This window comes from Saimiri boliviensis, chromosome 13, assembly GCF_048565385.1.
Source record: "Saimiri boliviensis isolate mSaiBol1 chromosome 13, mSaiBol1.pri, whole genome shotgun sequence".
NCBI lineage: Eukaryota > Metazoa > Chordata > Mammalia > Primates > Cebidae > Saimiri > Saimiri boliviensis.
Genome location: NC_133461.1, coordinates 74,286,231 through 74,300,589, shown reverse-complemented (window position 1 = coordinate 74,300,589; position 14,359 = coordinate 74,286,231). Strand labels below are relative to the sequence as shown.

Below are 14,359 nucleotides of genomic sequence, written 5' to 3'. Positions count from 1 at the left end.
TGAGCTGTGATCACAGCACTGCACTCCAGCCTGGGTGACATAGTGAGACCTTGTCTCAATAATAATAATAATAATAATAATAATAATGCAGTATTGTCCAATTTATAGGGTTCCCCTGAGGACTGAATAAGGAAATCTAAGTAAAGAGATTTAGAACAGCGCCCTGCACTGTGAAAGCCACTCTATAGATGTGAGTTACTGTTATCATCTTCAGGTTCCTTTGGTACTTTTTTCCTGCTTGAATAAAATATAGTAACACGCACACACACCCCTCCTTTGTCCACTAATGTAATCCCATAAAACGGAGAAACTCAGTAGTGAGGGTATTCTGATTCCAAGCAGGTAAGAGATGAACGATGAACCTCAGGCTGAGCGCCTCGCGGTTTCTCCGCGTCACCGGGGCTGGGGCTGCAGTTGGGCCTCACACTGCTAGGTCTCCTTTTCTTTTTTTTTCTTTTTCTTTTTCTTTTTTTTTTTTTTTGAGACGGAGTTTCGCTCTTGTTACCCAGGCTGGAGTGCCATGGCAAGATCTCGGCTCACCGCAACCTCCGCCTCCTGGGTTCAGGCAATTCTCCTGCCTCAGCCTCCTGAGTAGCTGGGATTACAGGCACGCGCCACCATGCCCAGCTAATTTTTTGTATTTTTAGTAGAGACGGGGTTTCACCATTTTGACTAGGACGGTCTCGATCTCTTGACCTCGTGATCCACCCGCCTTGGGCTCCCAAAGTGCTGGGATGACAGGCGTGAGCCACCGCGCCCGGCCAGGTCTCCTTCTCTTAAGGGCTGGACGGGACTGCCACCTCTCAGGAGTCAGATGTGATTGATCCTTCTTTACACCCGGCCAAGCGACCCCCCAGACAGGGGAGCGCCCGTAGGAGGGCAGGCGGCAACGGCCGTTCTCGCAAACAGTCCCTAAATCATCCCAGCCGGGCGCGGGAAATTCCAAGAGGTGGAAGCTTAGGGGGCCGGGTGAGGAAATCCCCAGGCCGGGCCCAGAAGCCGCTCCAGGTGGAAGTCACTTGTCCAAAGAGAACAGGGCGTAACGGGGGCCATTTCAGGGCTGTTCTTTTACATCGGTGAGCACAGTCTACTTTTCCCTAGAGTTTTCTAGAGGCCACACGCGACCCCACACCCCGCCCCCGGGGAGTCGCCGGGAGGTCTCGGGGCAAGGCCAGCTAGCCCGGGGCGCTCGCAGCATCCGGACCTGCTCCGCCCCGCGCGGCCCCTTTAAGAGCGGCCACGGCCCACGCGCCCCGTGACGTCAGAGCAGGAAGTGTTTGAGGAAGTCGCGCCGCGCTGCCGGGGTTAAGATTCCCGCATTTTAATGTTTTTAGGGGGGCGTCAGAGCCCCGGGTTTGGCCGCCCCAGCCCCGCCTCCCCCGCCCCGGGGATCCCGCCCCCTACCCCGCGTCCCCGCTGACAGGTGAGTCCCCCCGGCGGGCGCGGCCCAGGTGCCACCTGCAGGCCCCGCCGCCCCGCTCCCAGCAGGCCCGGAAGACCCCTTTGTGCCGCTCGGAAGTCGCAGCTTGCGGACGGGGGAGCGTTTCACTTGTGCGGGATGAAGTTCGGGAAGCCGGGAGAAACCGCTCTGGCAGGGGTGGCTCCTTGGGGGTGGGTGGCTTTGAGAGAAACCCGCGATTTATGGGGATGTCGTAAAGACACACGTGACCGAGGGGACGCTCAGAAGTAGGTTCTGTCCCTGCCACCTCGGGCAGAAGGTGGGCAGGCCCCCTGGTGGAGTCAGTTGGGGATCCCCCCGCTAGGGCAAGGGCGTGGGCATCGCTTCCTTAGGTGGCTTGCTTTCTTGCCTGCTGCCACAGCAACCGGGATGGCGGGGGGGGGGGAGGGGGGCGGTAAGAGGGACACAAGTTTGCCACAAAGTTTGGACAAACCAAACACATTGTAAATGGTAAAAAGCCAGTGTTTTTTTTTTTCCTCTCTCCCATTCAAGAGCAGTGGTATCTCTTGCCTTCTCCAGCCCTTTGAGCTCCTTTTTCTTAATCCTAACCTTTCGTCCCCCACCCCAAATTGCTTACAGAGTTAGCACAACATCAGTATGAGCTGGTCACCTTCCCTGACAACCCAGACGTGTGGGGCCTGGGAAATGAAAGAGCGCCTTGGGACAGGGGGATTTGGAAATGTCATCCGATGGCACAATCAGGTAGGCCCTCTGTGCAGCCTGGGGAGGGGCGAGGAGCCAGGCTCCCTCTTCATTGCTTCCACTTTCTCTGATCCTAATGGGCCAAGGGCTCACTTTGAGCCTTGGTCATCTTGGGGCAGTGAGTAGGGGGACTGGGAAGACGGCTTCAGAACTTCTGAGCTGACTCTAGGTTAGTGGTTTCCAAGCTTTATCGAAGATGTCACCTAAATAAATAGTTTAAAAAAAAAAAAAGTTAACCTCTTAGGCTGTATTATACATATCTATGGTAACAGTGGAATGTCATGTACTAATATATACTGATATTATATGTTATAAAACATACAGAAATAGGAAAATTTAAAGGATGAGATGCCGGGGGCGGTTGCTCACACCTGTAATCCCAGCACTTTGGGAGGCCGAGGCGGGTGGATCACAAGGTCAAGAGATCGAGACCATCCTGGTCAACATGGTGAAACCCCGTCTCTACTAAAAATACAAAAAATTAGCTGAGCATGGTGGCACGTGCCTGTAATCCCAGCTACTCAGGAGGCTGAGGCAGGAGAATTGCCTGAACCCAGGAGGCAGAGGTTGCAGTGAGCTGAGATCGCGCCATTGCACTCCAGCCTGGGTAACAAGAGCGAAACTCCGTCTCAAAAAAAAAAAAAAGGATGAGAGTAAATAAGTAGTTTCAAATATTTTAATTGCTTGAGACCAGGAGTTCAAGACCTCCAGCCTGAGCAACATAGCAAGACCTCATCTCTACAAAAATGTTTTAAAAATTAGGCAGCCATGGTGCATACCTGTAATCCCAGTTGGAGGCTGACGTGGGAGGATCATTTGCCCAGGAGTTTGAGCCTGTAGTGAACTATGATTGTGCCACTGCACTCTAGCCTGGGCAACAGAGAGAGAGACCTTGTCTCAAAACAATTTTTAAAAAATTATTTAAAAGGCTGGGCATGGTGGCACTCGCCTGTAATCCCAGCACTTTGGGAGGCTGAGGCTAGTGGATCACTTGAGTTGAGGAGTTCAGACCAGCCTGGCCAACATGGTGAAACCCCATCTTTACTAAAAATACAAAATTAGCTGGGCATGGTATTGTGCACCTGTAATTCCAGCTACTCGAAGGTGGAGGCGAGAGAATCACTTGAAGGAGGCAGAGGTTGCAGTGAGCTGAGATAGTGCCACTTCACTCCAGCCTGGGCGACAGAATGAGACCGTATCTCAAAAAAATTTTTTTATTTAAAATATTTGCTGACTATGATGTCTTCCCAGTATTACTTGCAATACTGCACAGCACAAAATAAGCAGATCCACATGAAAGTGAGAATTTCATTTAGAATGATGATGAAAATCCATATTTCAAGTAATTAAAACTTTTTAAAAGTTTTGTAGAGATGAGGGTCTTGCTATGTTACCCAGGTTGGTCGCCAACTCCCATCCTCAAGCAGTCTTCCCACCTTTTCCTCCCAAAATGTTAGGATTACAGGCCTGAGCCACGGCACCTGGCCTTAGCTGAGGTTTTTAAAAATTTTTTTGTAGTGATGGGAGTCTCACAATGTTGTCCAGCTAGTCTAGAACTGCTGTCCTCAAGTGATCTTTTTGCCCTGGTCTCTCAAAATGCTAGGATTACAGGCATGAGTCATTGTACCTGGCCTGTTTTTTATTTTTAATTGACACATAATTGTACGTATTTGTGGGGTATAGTACAATGTGATATTTTGATACATATATAATGTATAATGATCCAGCCGGGTAATTGGCATATTCATCACTTGAAACATCCTTTCTTTTTGTTGGAAACTGTCAAAATTCTTTCTTCTGGGTATTTTGAAATATACAATTATTCTTTTTTGTTCTTTTGGGTTTTTTTGGAGACTGAGTTTTGCTCTGTTGCCCAGGCTGGAATTCAGTGGTGTGATCTTGGCTCACTGCAACTTCTGCCTCTTGAGTTAAAGCAATTCTCTGTGTCAGCCTCCTGAGTACCTGGGATTACAGTCCCGCACCACCATGCCCAGCTAATTTTTGTATTTTTAGTAGAGATAGGTTTTCACCATGTTGGCCAGGCTGGTCTCAAACTCCTGACCTCAGGTGATCTGCCCACCTTGGCCGCCCAAAGTGCTGAGATTGCAGGCATGAGCCACTGCGCCTGGCCTGAAATATACAATGAATTTTTATTTGCCGCAGTCACCCTGTTGTTCTATACAATACTAGAATTTATTCCACCTAACTGTAATTTTATACCCATGAACTAGTCTCTCCCTATTCCCCCTCTGGCCCCCATCCCCCACCCCTTCCTGCCTCTGGTGACCACTATTCTACTCTCTACTTCTATGAGATCAGGTTTTTTTTGTTTGTTTGAGACGGTGTTTTGCTCTTGTTGCCCAGGCTGGAATCCAATGGTGCGATCTCGGCTCACTACAACCTTTGCCTCCCAGGTTCAAGCAATTCTTCTGCTTCAGCCTCCCTAGTAGCTGGGATGACAGGTTCACGCCACCACACCCAGCTAATTTTTGTATTTTTAGTAGAGACAGGGTTTCACTACATTGGCCAGGCTGGTCTCGAACTCCTGACCTTAGGTGATTCACCTGCCTCAGCTTCTGAAAGTGCTGGGAGTACAGGCGTGAGCCATCATGCCTGGCTGAGATCAGTTTTTTTTTTTTTTTTTTTTTTTTGAGATAGAGTCTTGCGCCGGGCGCGGTGGCTCAAGCCTGTAATCCCAGCACTTTGGGAGGCCGAGGCGGGCGGATCACGAGGTCGAGAGATCGAGAACATCCTGGTCAACATGGTGAAACCCCGTCTCTACTAAAAATACGAAAAATTAGCTGGGCATGGTGGTGCGTGCCTGTAATCCCAGCTACTCAGGAGGCTGAGGCAGGAGAATTGCCTGAACCCAGGAGGCGGAGGTTGCAGTGAGCCGAGATCGCGCCATTGCACTCCAGCCTGGGCAACAAGAGCGAAACTCCCTCTCAAAAAAAAAAAGAAAAAAAAAAAGAGATGGAGTCTTGCTCTGTCACCCAGGCTGGAGTGCAGTGTCATGATCGCAGCTGACTGCAATCTTTGTCTCCTGGGTTCAGGCGATTTCTCCCACTTCAGCCTCCTGAGTAGCTGGGATTACAGCCATACGCCACCATGCCAGGCTAAATTTTGTATTTTTAGTAGAGACAGGGTTTCACCGTGTTGGCCAGGCTGGTCTCGAACTCCTGACTTCAGGTGATCCGCCTACCTTGGCCTCCCATAGTGCTGGGATTACGGCATGAGCCACCATGCCTAGCGTTTTTTTTTTTAGTTTTTAATTTCTTTTGAGATAGGGTCTCAATCTATCATCCAGCCTAAGTGCAGTAGTGACATCATGGCTCACTGCAGCCTTGACCTCCTGGGCCCAAGTGATCCTTCTGCCTCAGCCTCCTGAGTAGTTGGGACTACAGGTATACGTCACTATGTCTGGCTAATTTTTGAAATTTTGTAGGTATTAGGTCCTTCTGTTGCCCAAGCTGGTCTCAAACTTCTGGACACAAGGGATCCTCCCATCTCAGCCTCTCAAAGTGCTGGAATTACAGGCGTCGGCCAACCGACTTTACCCAACTGAGATCGGTTTTTTTCAGCTCCCACAGTTGGGTGAGAACATGTGGTATTTATTTCTGTGGGCCTGGCTTATTTCCCTTAATGTAATTCCCTCCAGGCTCATCCATGTTGCTACAAATGACAGGATTTCATTCTTTTTGTGGCTGAATAAGAATCTATTGTGTCTGTGTACCACATTTTCTTTATTCATTTGTTCATTGATGGACATTTAGGTTGATTCCGTATCTTGCCTATTTTGAATAGTGCTGCAGTAAACATGAGGGTGCCAATAAACATGAGGTGCCAATAAATCAGGTAAACTGATTTTCTTTCCTTTGGATAGATACCCAGTAGTGGGATTGCTGGATCATATCGTAGTTCTTTTTATAGTTTTTCTTTTTTTCTCTTTTATTGAGACAGAGTCTCACTCTGTTGCCCAGCTGGAGTGCAGTGGCGTGATTTCAGTATACCGTAGCCTCCTCCTTCCATGTTCAAGTGATCCTCCTGCCTCAGCCTCCCGAATAGCTGGGATTACAGGCAGTCACCACCACACATGGCTAATTTTTGTATTTTTAGTAGATATGGGGCTTCACCAAGTTGGCCAGGCTGGTCTTGAATTCCTGACCTTGTGATCTGCCCACCTCAGCCTCCCAAAGTGCTGGGATTACAGGCATGAGCCACTGCGCCCTTTCTCTTTTCTTTTCTTTCTTTTTTTTGAGATGGAGTCTTGCTCTGTTGCCAAGCTGGAGTGCAGTGGCACAATCTTGGTTCACTGCAACCTCCGCCTGCCAGGCTCAAGCAGTTTTCCTGCCTCAGCCTCCCAAGTATCTGGGACTACTGGCGTGCACCACCACACCCAGCTAATTTTTGTATTTTTAGTAGAGACAGGGTTTCACCGTGTTGGCCAGGATGGTCTTGATCTCTTGACCTTGTGATTCACTCACCTTGGCCTCCCGAAGTGCTGGGATTACAGGTGTAAGCCACTGCACCCAGCTGCTGCTGCTTTTTTTTTTTTTTTTTTTTTTGAGATGGAGTCTTCCCCAGGCTGGAGTGCAGTGACATGATCTTGGCTCACTGCTACCTCTGCCTCCCGTGTTCAAGCAATTCTGCTTCAGCCTCCCAGTAGCTGGAATTACAGGTACACACCACCACCCTGGCTAATTTTTATATTTTTAATAGAGACGAGGTTTTGCCATGTTGGCTAGGCTGGTCTCAAACTCCTGACCTCAGGTGATCCGCCCACCTCGGCCTCCCAAAGTGTTGGGATTACAGGTATGAACCACCATGGCTGGCCTATTTTCTTCTAGTAGTTTCATAGGTTCAGATCTTATATTTAAGTTTTCTGTATATTTTGAGTTGATTTTTGTGTCTGGTGAGAGGTAGGGCTCTAGTTTCACTCTTCTGCAGGTGGATATTCACTTTCCCAGTGCCATTTATTGAAGAGACTGTCCTTTCCCCAGTGTATGTTCTTGGCACCTATGTTCGAGATGAGTTGGCTGTAAGTGCATGGATTTATTTCTGGGTTCTCTGCTCTGTTCCATTAGTCTATATGTCTGCTTTTATACCAGTGTCATTGCTGTTTTGGTTATTATGGCTTTGTATTATATTTTGAATTCATGTGCTACGATGTTTATAGTTTTGTTCTTTTTGCGCATGATTGCTTTGGGTATTTGGAATTTGGATTTTTTCTATTTCTGTGACAAATATCATTGTTATTTTGATAGGGATTGCATTGAGTCTTATATTGCTTTGGGTAGCATGGCCATTTTAACAATATTCATCTAATCCATGAAATAAAATTATGACTTTCCAGTTCCTTCCCCTTTTCAAAAGTCTTAATTGGTTATTTATTTATTTATTTGTGTTTTTTTTTTTTTGAAACGGAGTTTCGCTCTTGTTACCCAGGCTGGAGTGCAATGGCACGATCTCGGCTCACCGCAACCTCCGCCTCCTGGGCTCAGGCAATTCTCCTGCCTCAGCCTCCTAAGTAGCTGGGATTACAGGCACGCGCCACCACGCCCAGCTACTTTTTTGTATTTTTAGTAGAGACGGGGTTTCACCATGTTGACCAGGATGGTCTCAATCTCTTGACCTCGTGATCCACCCGCCTTCGCCTCCCAAAGTGCTGGGATTACAGGCTTGAGCCACCGCGCCCGGCCTGGTTATTTATTTATTTAGAGACAGGGTATCATTCTATCGCCCAGGCTGGAGTGCAGTGGCATGTTCTCAGCTCACTGCAACCTCTGCTTCCCGGGTTCAAGTGATTCTCCTGCCTCAGCCTCCCGAGTAGCTGGGATTACAGGCACCCGCCACCACGCCTGGCTAATTTTTGCATTTTTAGTAGAGACAGGGTTTCACCATGTTGACCAGGCTGTTCTCAAACTCCTGACCTCAAATGATCTGCCCCGGCTTGGCCTCCTAAAGTGTTGGGATTACAGGCCTGAGCCACTGCACCCGGCCTGTTACTTACTTTTATAAAGCCAAAAGCCAGCCTCCTTCTGCTGGCTAAACCCCACGCAGTCTGTCTGCGCCTGCCTCTCCATCATTCTTCCCCTTGGCTGCTTATGGTTCAGCCACGGAGCCCTGTCTTGGGACAGACCTCCCTCTCCTCCACATTCCTCCAGAACCAGCTCTAGGCCACCTACTCCGCACACCCATCTGGGATGGCTTTGTTCCGTGGGAACTGGTTCTCCCGGTGAGTTCCTCCAGGCTGGCTCCTTTGCTGTCCTTCCCATCTGTGTGTAGAGTGAGTCTCATCAGGATCCTGCGTTCCTGGTCAGCCAAGGCTGGATCTGGCCTTGAAGCTCCTTGAGTTCTCCTGTAGCAAATGCCTGATGTTGTGTATGTGCTAGGTGCCCCAAATCACCCACTCAGTCAGTCCACAAATGTTTATCAAATGTCTGTTATGGGTACGGTAGTGATTAAAGCAGACCTCTTTGGAGAAGGGAAAGAGCCATTCATCAACTAGTTAGAAATGTAAGCTCCTAAGTGTGATAAGTGCAAGTTAGGAGAGGGACCCAGTACACTGAGACCTTCTGTTGGGAGTGATATCATCAGAGTCAAAGGAGGTTCCCCGAGGAAGTGGCGCTTGAACTGAGGCCCTTATAGAAGTCAGCTGGGCACAGAAGGTGGGGGGAGAGTTCCAAGCAGAGGGAGAGGCTGCTGAGGGGCCCCTGTGGAGGGCAGGTATGGTGAGTGGGCAGGACAGAAGGCCAGTGTGGCTGGAAGGGAGGACGGAGCACAAATGTCCGGGTGTCTGAGGGTGGATGGTGCAGATCGTGTGGCATTTTTTGGACAGTTTCAGCCGAGGAGGTTTTGCTTTGATAGAGGAGCTGTGGAACGATATTAGAGGGAGGCACTGTGCCCATAGGGACAGATTGGGACAGCCCAGGCAGTGGGTGGCGTGCTGGGAAAAACCAGCTCTTGGAAGCAACACCCTGATCCATAGTGCGCAGCAGTTCCCATGGAGTAGCTACTCCCACCAGGGCTGACATCAAGCCACCAGCAGTTTAACAGCCCGCTCCAGCCAGATTCCTGAATAGCTAACAACCAGCTCTCAGGAGCTGCTACCGGGGTACTATGGCACTGCCCCAGTGATGTGGGCAGACCAGGTGAGATGGTTTTGGAGTCGTCCAGGTGAGAGATGGGGAAAGGTAGGCAGACTTAAGAGATATTTATGTCAGGTACAGTGGCTTACGCCTGTATATCCAGCGCTTTGGGAGGCTGAGGCGGGTGGATCACCTGAGGTCAGGTGTTCAAGACCAGGCTGACCAACATGGTGAAACCCCGTCTCTACTAAAGATACAAAATTAGCCGGACATGGTAGTGCATGCCTGTAATCCCAGCTACTCAGGAGGCTGAGGCAGAAGAATTGCTTGAATCTGGGAGGCAGAGGTTGCAGTGAGCCGAGATCACGCCATTGCACTCCAACCTGGGCAACAAGAGTGAAACTCTGTCTCAAAAAAAAAAAAAAAGATTTAAGGGGTGGAATTAACAGGACTTAGTGGTGGAGTAGAGGTGGACGGGAGCAGGAGTGGAGTGCCTGCAGGTCCTCAGTGGAGACCCCTAAGCCCGACCCAGGCCAGGAAGCTCTCTGGTTTCCTCCTGAGTTCTCCTTAAGTTTGGGAATTCTCTAGGGCTGCTTTGGGTGCTGAGGAGAGGTCTTTGATCATTGTCCAAGTTTGGAAAATGAGCATGTGTGTTCTCTGTTGGGGACCCCCTGTTCTCAGCCTCTTGAAAGAAGCAGCTGGGCTCTGGTGGTGTTGGTTAACTCTCATGGTTTTACTCCACGTAGCAACAGTGTGTACTTTCCTAACACTCCTCGCACTGTATCTTGTCTGCAGAAGAGGGAGTGTTTTAGTTATCACAATATAAATTACATGAAAAAGCCCCTAAGCATTGGTATCCTCAGTCAGAGAAGTGGCCTGATAATCAGGGGCATCATTTACTGAGAAGCTACTATGCGCCAGCACCAAGCTAGGCATTTACGTGCTTTCTGTCCAGTCCTGGCAACTGGCTAATTTTTTATTTCTGTAGAGATGAGGTCTCTCTATGTTGCCCAGGCTGATCTCGGACTCCTGGGCTCAAGTGATCCTTCTGTCTTGGCCTTCCAAATTGCTGGGATTACAGGCATGAACCACTGCACTTGGTTGGAAAATGCGTCTTTGGAGGACAAAACACTGCAAGTCTTCCTTGTTAAACAGAGAACCCCACGTTGAGTGTTTCCTGGGGAGGGCGGCCAGTTAACAAGGGAGCTCCCCACCTGCTTCCCCTGTTCCTGTGGTTCTCCTGCTATGCGTGGGCCTCACCATTCTGCACTGTGTCAGGACTCCCTAAGACCTCCAGCCCAGGGGTCAGCACAAGCCACTTCCCAGTATGGGTTAGATAGGTTGCTATTTTCAATGAGACCTTTGTTCAATACGAAGGAAGAAGAGAAAGAGATAACCGAGTCCCCCACCCGGCAGCATGTTTTCAGAGGGGAGCAAACGTGAGACTTAGTCATAGACCTGGGTTCAGATCCTGGCTCTGTCAGCATCTTGGCTGTGGGCCCCCACTTCTCACATGGATTATGGGGATTCTCAGATATCGATCGCCTCTGTGCTAGGTCCCCAACATGGCTGGGCAGAATGTGGGTCAGCTGCCTTCTGGAAGCGACCCAGGGTACCTTGAGATACTGTCATGTTCTTTGTGCACTTGGCTGTGAGGGGGACCAGGAAGCACTGCCTGGGGCCCTGCGGGATGCTTGTGGGGGTGGAGGAGGCAGTGTATGTGCTGGCTATTAGAAGGCAGAGTATTAACGATCCCTTCTGTGAAGCAGCATGGTTCTGTACTTGGCCCTTCACGGGACAAAACGAAGCTCACCCCAGCTTATATGTGTCTTTCAAAGCCTTAAAGCCTCTGCTCTGTTCAGTCACTTCTCTAGGGATTTATAGAGCCTGGGCCTGAGCTCCATCAGGGGTACCAGGAAAAAAGGGGTCCTGCCCTTTGTGTGCTTACTCTCTGATCATAGTGATCCAGGGACATTCGGGAACACATTCAATGAGTCTAAATCCAAGCACCAAACTGTGTGGTAACAGTGGCTACCGTTTCTCCAGAGCATCCTGTGGCAGCCGAGCTGGGTTCCCTATCTGCACGATCTCTCCTGAACGCTGGGGAAGGGAGGCTTCTTGGGGTAAATGGAACTTGAGCAGGATCTGGAAAGGAGATAGACTTTCAAGCGCCTGGCAGGAAGACAGAAGGCAACTCGAGTGGGCAGAGCAGCATCTCCACGGGGCCAGAAAAGGGAGTGGGGCTGCAGTCGTTTATTCCCGGCTCCCTGCGGACAGACCCGCGTTTCCTTTTAGCTGACTTCCCTGGAGCAGGTGGAGCCATCCCCATCTTACGGATAAGGACCCAGAGGCTTATACCATCGGCTCCTATTGCACCTTTACCAGGCAGCGGGGGAGGGAGTTACACCTGACCTGCTTGTCTCCTGAGCCTGAGCGCCTGGCTCCTGTGGCTGAGGCGGGAGGCCACTGTGCCCCTGGGAGTCTGCACTGTAGGGAGTATGGTGAAGAAGTCATGGCCCTCTTAGCATAGACCAGGCGATGCTGGAGCACAGGGTGTGTTCAGTCACCTGCTGAGTTGGGTGAAACTGCAGCCTGACCCCGGACCTTTTGGCTCCCAGGACTGGGTCCTCCTGCCCAGCCGCTCTGGTCCCAGCCTTGCGTGTCCTTTCTGAAGTACTTGAGAAGGAGGAGGAGGTTGTTACTAATTGCCTCGTGTCCACAGTGGCCTGGATGGACACTTGCCATGATGACGGGACCCAGGGTTTTCTGCACTAAGGGTCTAAACGTAGCTCTTGGCCTCTGTGAGTTTCCCCTGAGTCATTGAAAGAGGCGAACTTCAGGAAACAAGCTGGGCCAGCCCCTTTTGTTTCTCCTATGACTGGTTTTCAGCTTGCCTCTGCCAGGCACCTTTTGGTCTGAGGATGTGTTCCCCCTCTGCTGCCTTTTTTTTTTTTTTTTTTTTTAAAGATGGAGTCTCACTTTGTTGCCAGACTGGAGTGCAATGACCCAATCTCGGCTCACTGCAACCTCTGACTCCCTGGTTCAAGTGATTCTCCTGCCTCAGCCTCCCGAGTAGCTGGGACTACAGGCACATGCCACCACACCCTGCTAATTTTTGTATTTTTAGGAGAGACAGGGTTTCACCATGTTGGCCAGGATGGTCTCGATCTCCTGACCTGGTGATCCACCTGCCTCAGCCTCCCAAAGTTCTGGGATTACAGACATGAGCCACTGTGCCCGGTCCCCTCTGCCTTTTTTACACCTTGTAACACACATGATTATACACAAGTTTTATGTTTTCATGCATCAAAGGCAAGGAACTGCACACTCTGAGGACCTTCATAATCACTACATTCAATGTGGACATACAGGAGACCCTTTCTCCCTTTTCTCAAAATACACATCAGTTTGTTGTTGTTTTTTGTTTGTTTTTTGAGACAGGGTCTCACTCCAGTAGCCCAGGCTGGAGTACAGCAACACAATCACAGCTTAAGCGCAGCTCAGCACAGGTCTGGCTCTACTGCCCAGCCTTGGCCTCCCAGGCTTAGGCAATTCTCCCACCTCTGCTTCCCAAGTAGCTGGGACTACAGGTTTGCACTACCATGCCTGGCTAGTTTTTAAAAATATTTTTAGTAGAGATAGAGTCTTGCCGTGTTACCCAGGCTAGTCTCAAACTCCTGGGCTCTAGTGATCTACCTGCCTTGGCCTCGCACAGTGCTGGGATTATAGGTGTGAGCCACTGTGCCTGGCTACAAAGCAGGTTTAAGTTTGGTCGCCAACGAGGAGTTCACGTACTAGAAGTTGAGTACTGAGATGGCTCAGGCCCAGTCTGGGTTTCCACAGAACTGAGCTAAGACTCAGTAGATTCCATGCAATATAAAGTAAGCCATCTTTATTACTTTACATCTCTTTTGAGTTCCACTGCTAGTGTAGAACAGACTACCCGGAGTTTCATATCCAGTGTTTATAACCTGTTTCTGGGCTGTTTTAATTGAATTTTGCTTTCTAGAGCAGGTTTTTTAGTAACAAAGTCATTCTGTTTGTATTTCTGTTTCAAATGAAACATTACTCATGGAAAAACTAAGAATATTTCAAAATACTTCCCAGAGGCAGATGAGAGCCACTGTGTTACGAAAAGTTTCAGTATGTCTGTATCTAGAGCAGACCTTCCTAGGCCCAGGAATTCAGGATTTCTTCTCAACTCTAGGGCGAAGCTGAGCTGTCTATGAGTAGAAAGTTAGTTTTGGTTTCTGTGCCTAGTTATTTCAAGACTTGTTCAGTGTTCACATTGCTGAGTTCAGTTTTTTAAGTTTGTGTTTGCATATTTAAAGGCCAGTATCAAATCTTCAGTCTTCAGTGTCAAAATCTCCTCCTGATTTTGGGTTGGGCCAAGTGACAACTGTATATCAGGTCCAATGTTTATGTTGGGCAAAAGACTGCAATTATCCAATTTGTAGCTAGACAGATTACCTAAATCACTTAATAAACTGAGTCATGTAATCTACCTTTTGGATCTGATTATCTGTCCTGTTTTATATGTGATAGGTAGAATAATCCCCTCCAACCCTACCAAGAAATCTGCATCCTAATCCCTGGACCTATGACCAGGTGGGGCAGCGTGGCAAAGGGAAATTAAGGTTGCAGATAAAATTAAGTTTTCTAATCAGCTGCCCTTAGATGAAAGATTGGCCTGGCTTCCCGGGGGGCCCCAGTGTTAATCCCAAGGGTTCTTAGCCATGGGAGAGGGAGGCAGCAGAGCCAGTGTCAGCCATGCATGTGACCAAGATGCAGCGGGCTATGGCTGACGCCAGGATGGTCTAAGGGGCCGTGAGCTGAAGAAAGTAGTGCTTCTAGAGATGGAAAAGGAAAAGCAGGGAAACGGACTCTCCCTGGAGCCTCTGGAAGGAGCGCAGCCCCACCAACATCTTAGCCTGGGGAGACCCACGTCAGACTTCAGCAGATAGAACTGCAAGGAAATAAAATGTGTTATTTTAAGCCACCAAGTTTGTGGTAATTTGTTACGACTGCCATAAAATGAGTGCACTCTTCTGCGTATTGAAGTTAAGTTGCTGTAGATTTTTCGGTATCTTGGTGTAAAGTCTCAGTCATT

At 49.2% G+C, this 14,359-nt stretch overlaps 1 protein-coding gene across 4 annotated transcripts in view; it reads left to right on the top strand.

The window, feature by feature from the left end:
- The first annotated feature begins 1,274 nt into the window (after positions 1-1,274).
- IKBKB (inhibitor of nuclear factor kappa B kinase subunit beta) overlaps positions 1,275-14,359 on the top strand; it is a 64,550-nt gene continuing 51,465 nt past the window's right edge. For 2 of the 4 annotated variants that reach the window (XM_074383819.1, XM_039463399.2), the window contains exon 1: positions 1,860-2,161. In XM_074383819.1, the coding sequence (XP_074239920.1) occupies positions 2,057-2,161 (105 nt within the window). In that variant the 5' untranslated portion in view covers positions 1,860-2,056. Of the gene's footprint in view, positions 1,424-1,858; positions 2,162-5,606; positions 5,756-14,359 lie in introns of those variants that run through there. The other 2 variants (XM_039463397.2, XM_039463398.2) reach the window with 2 other exon arrangements.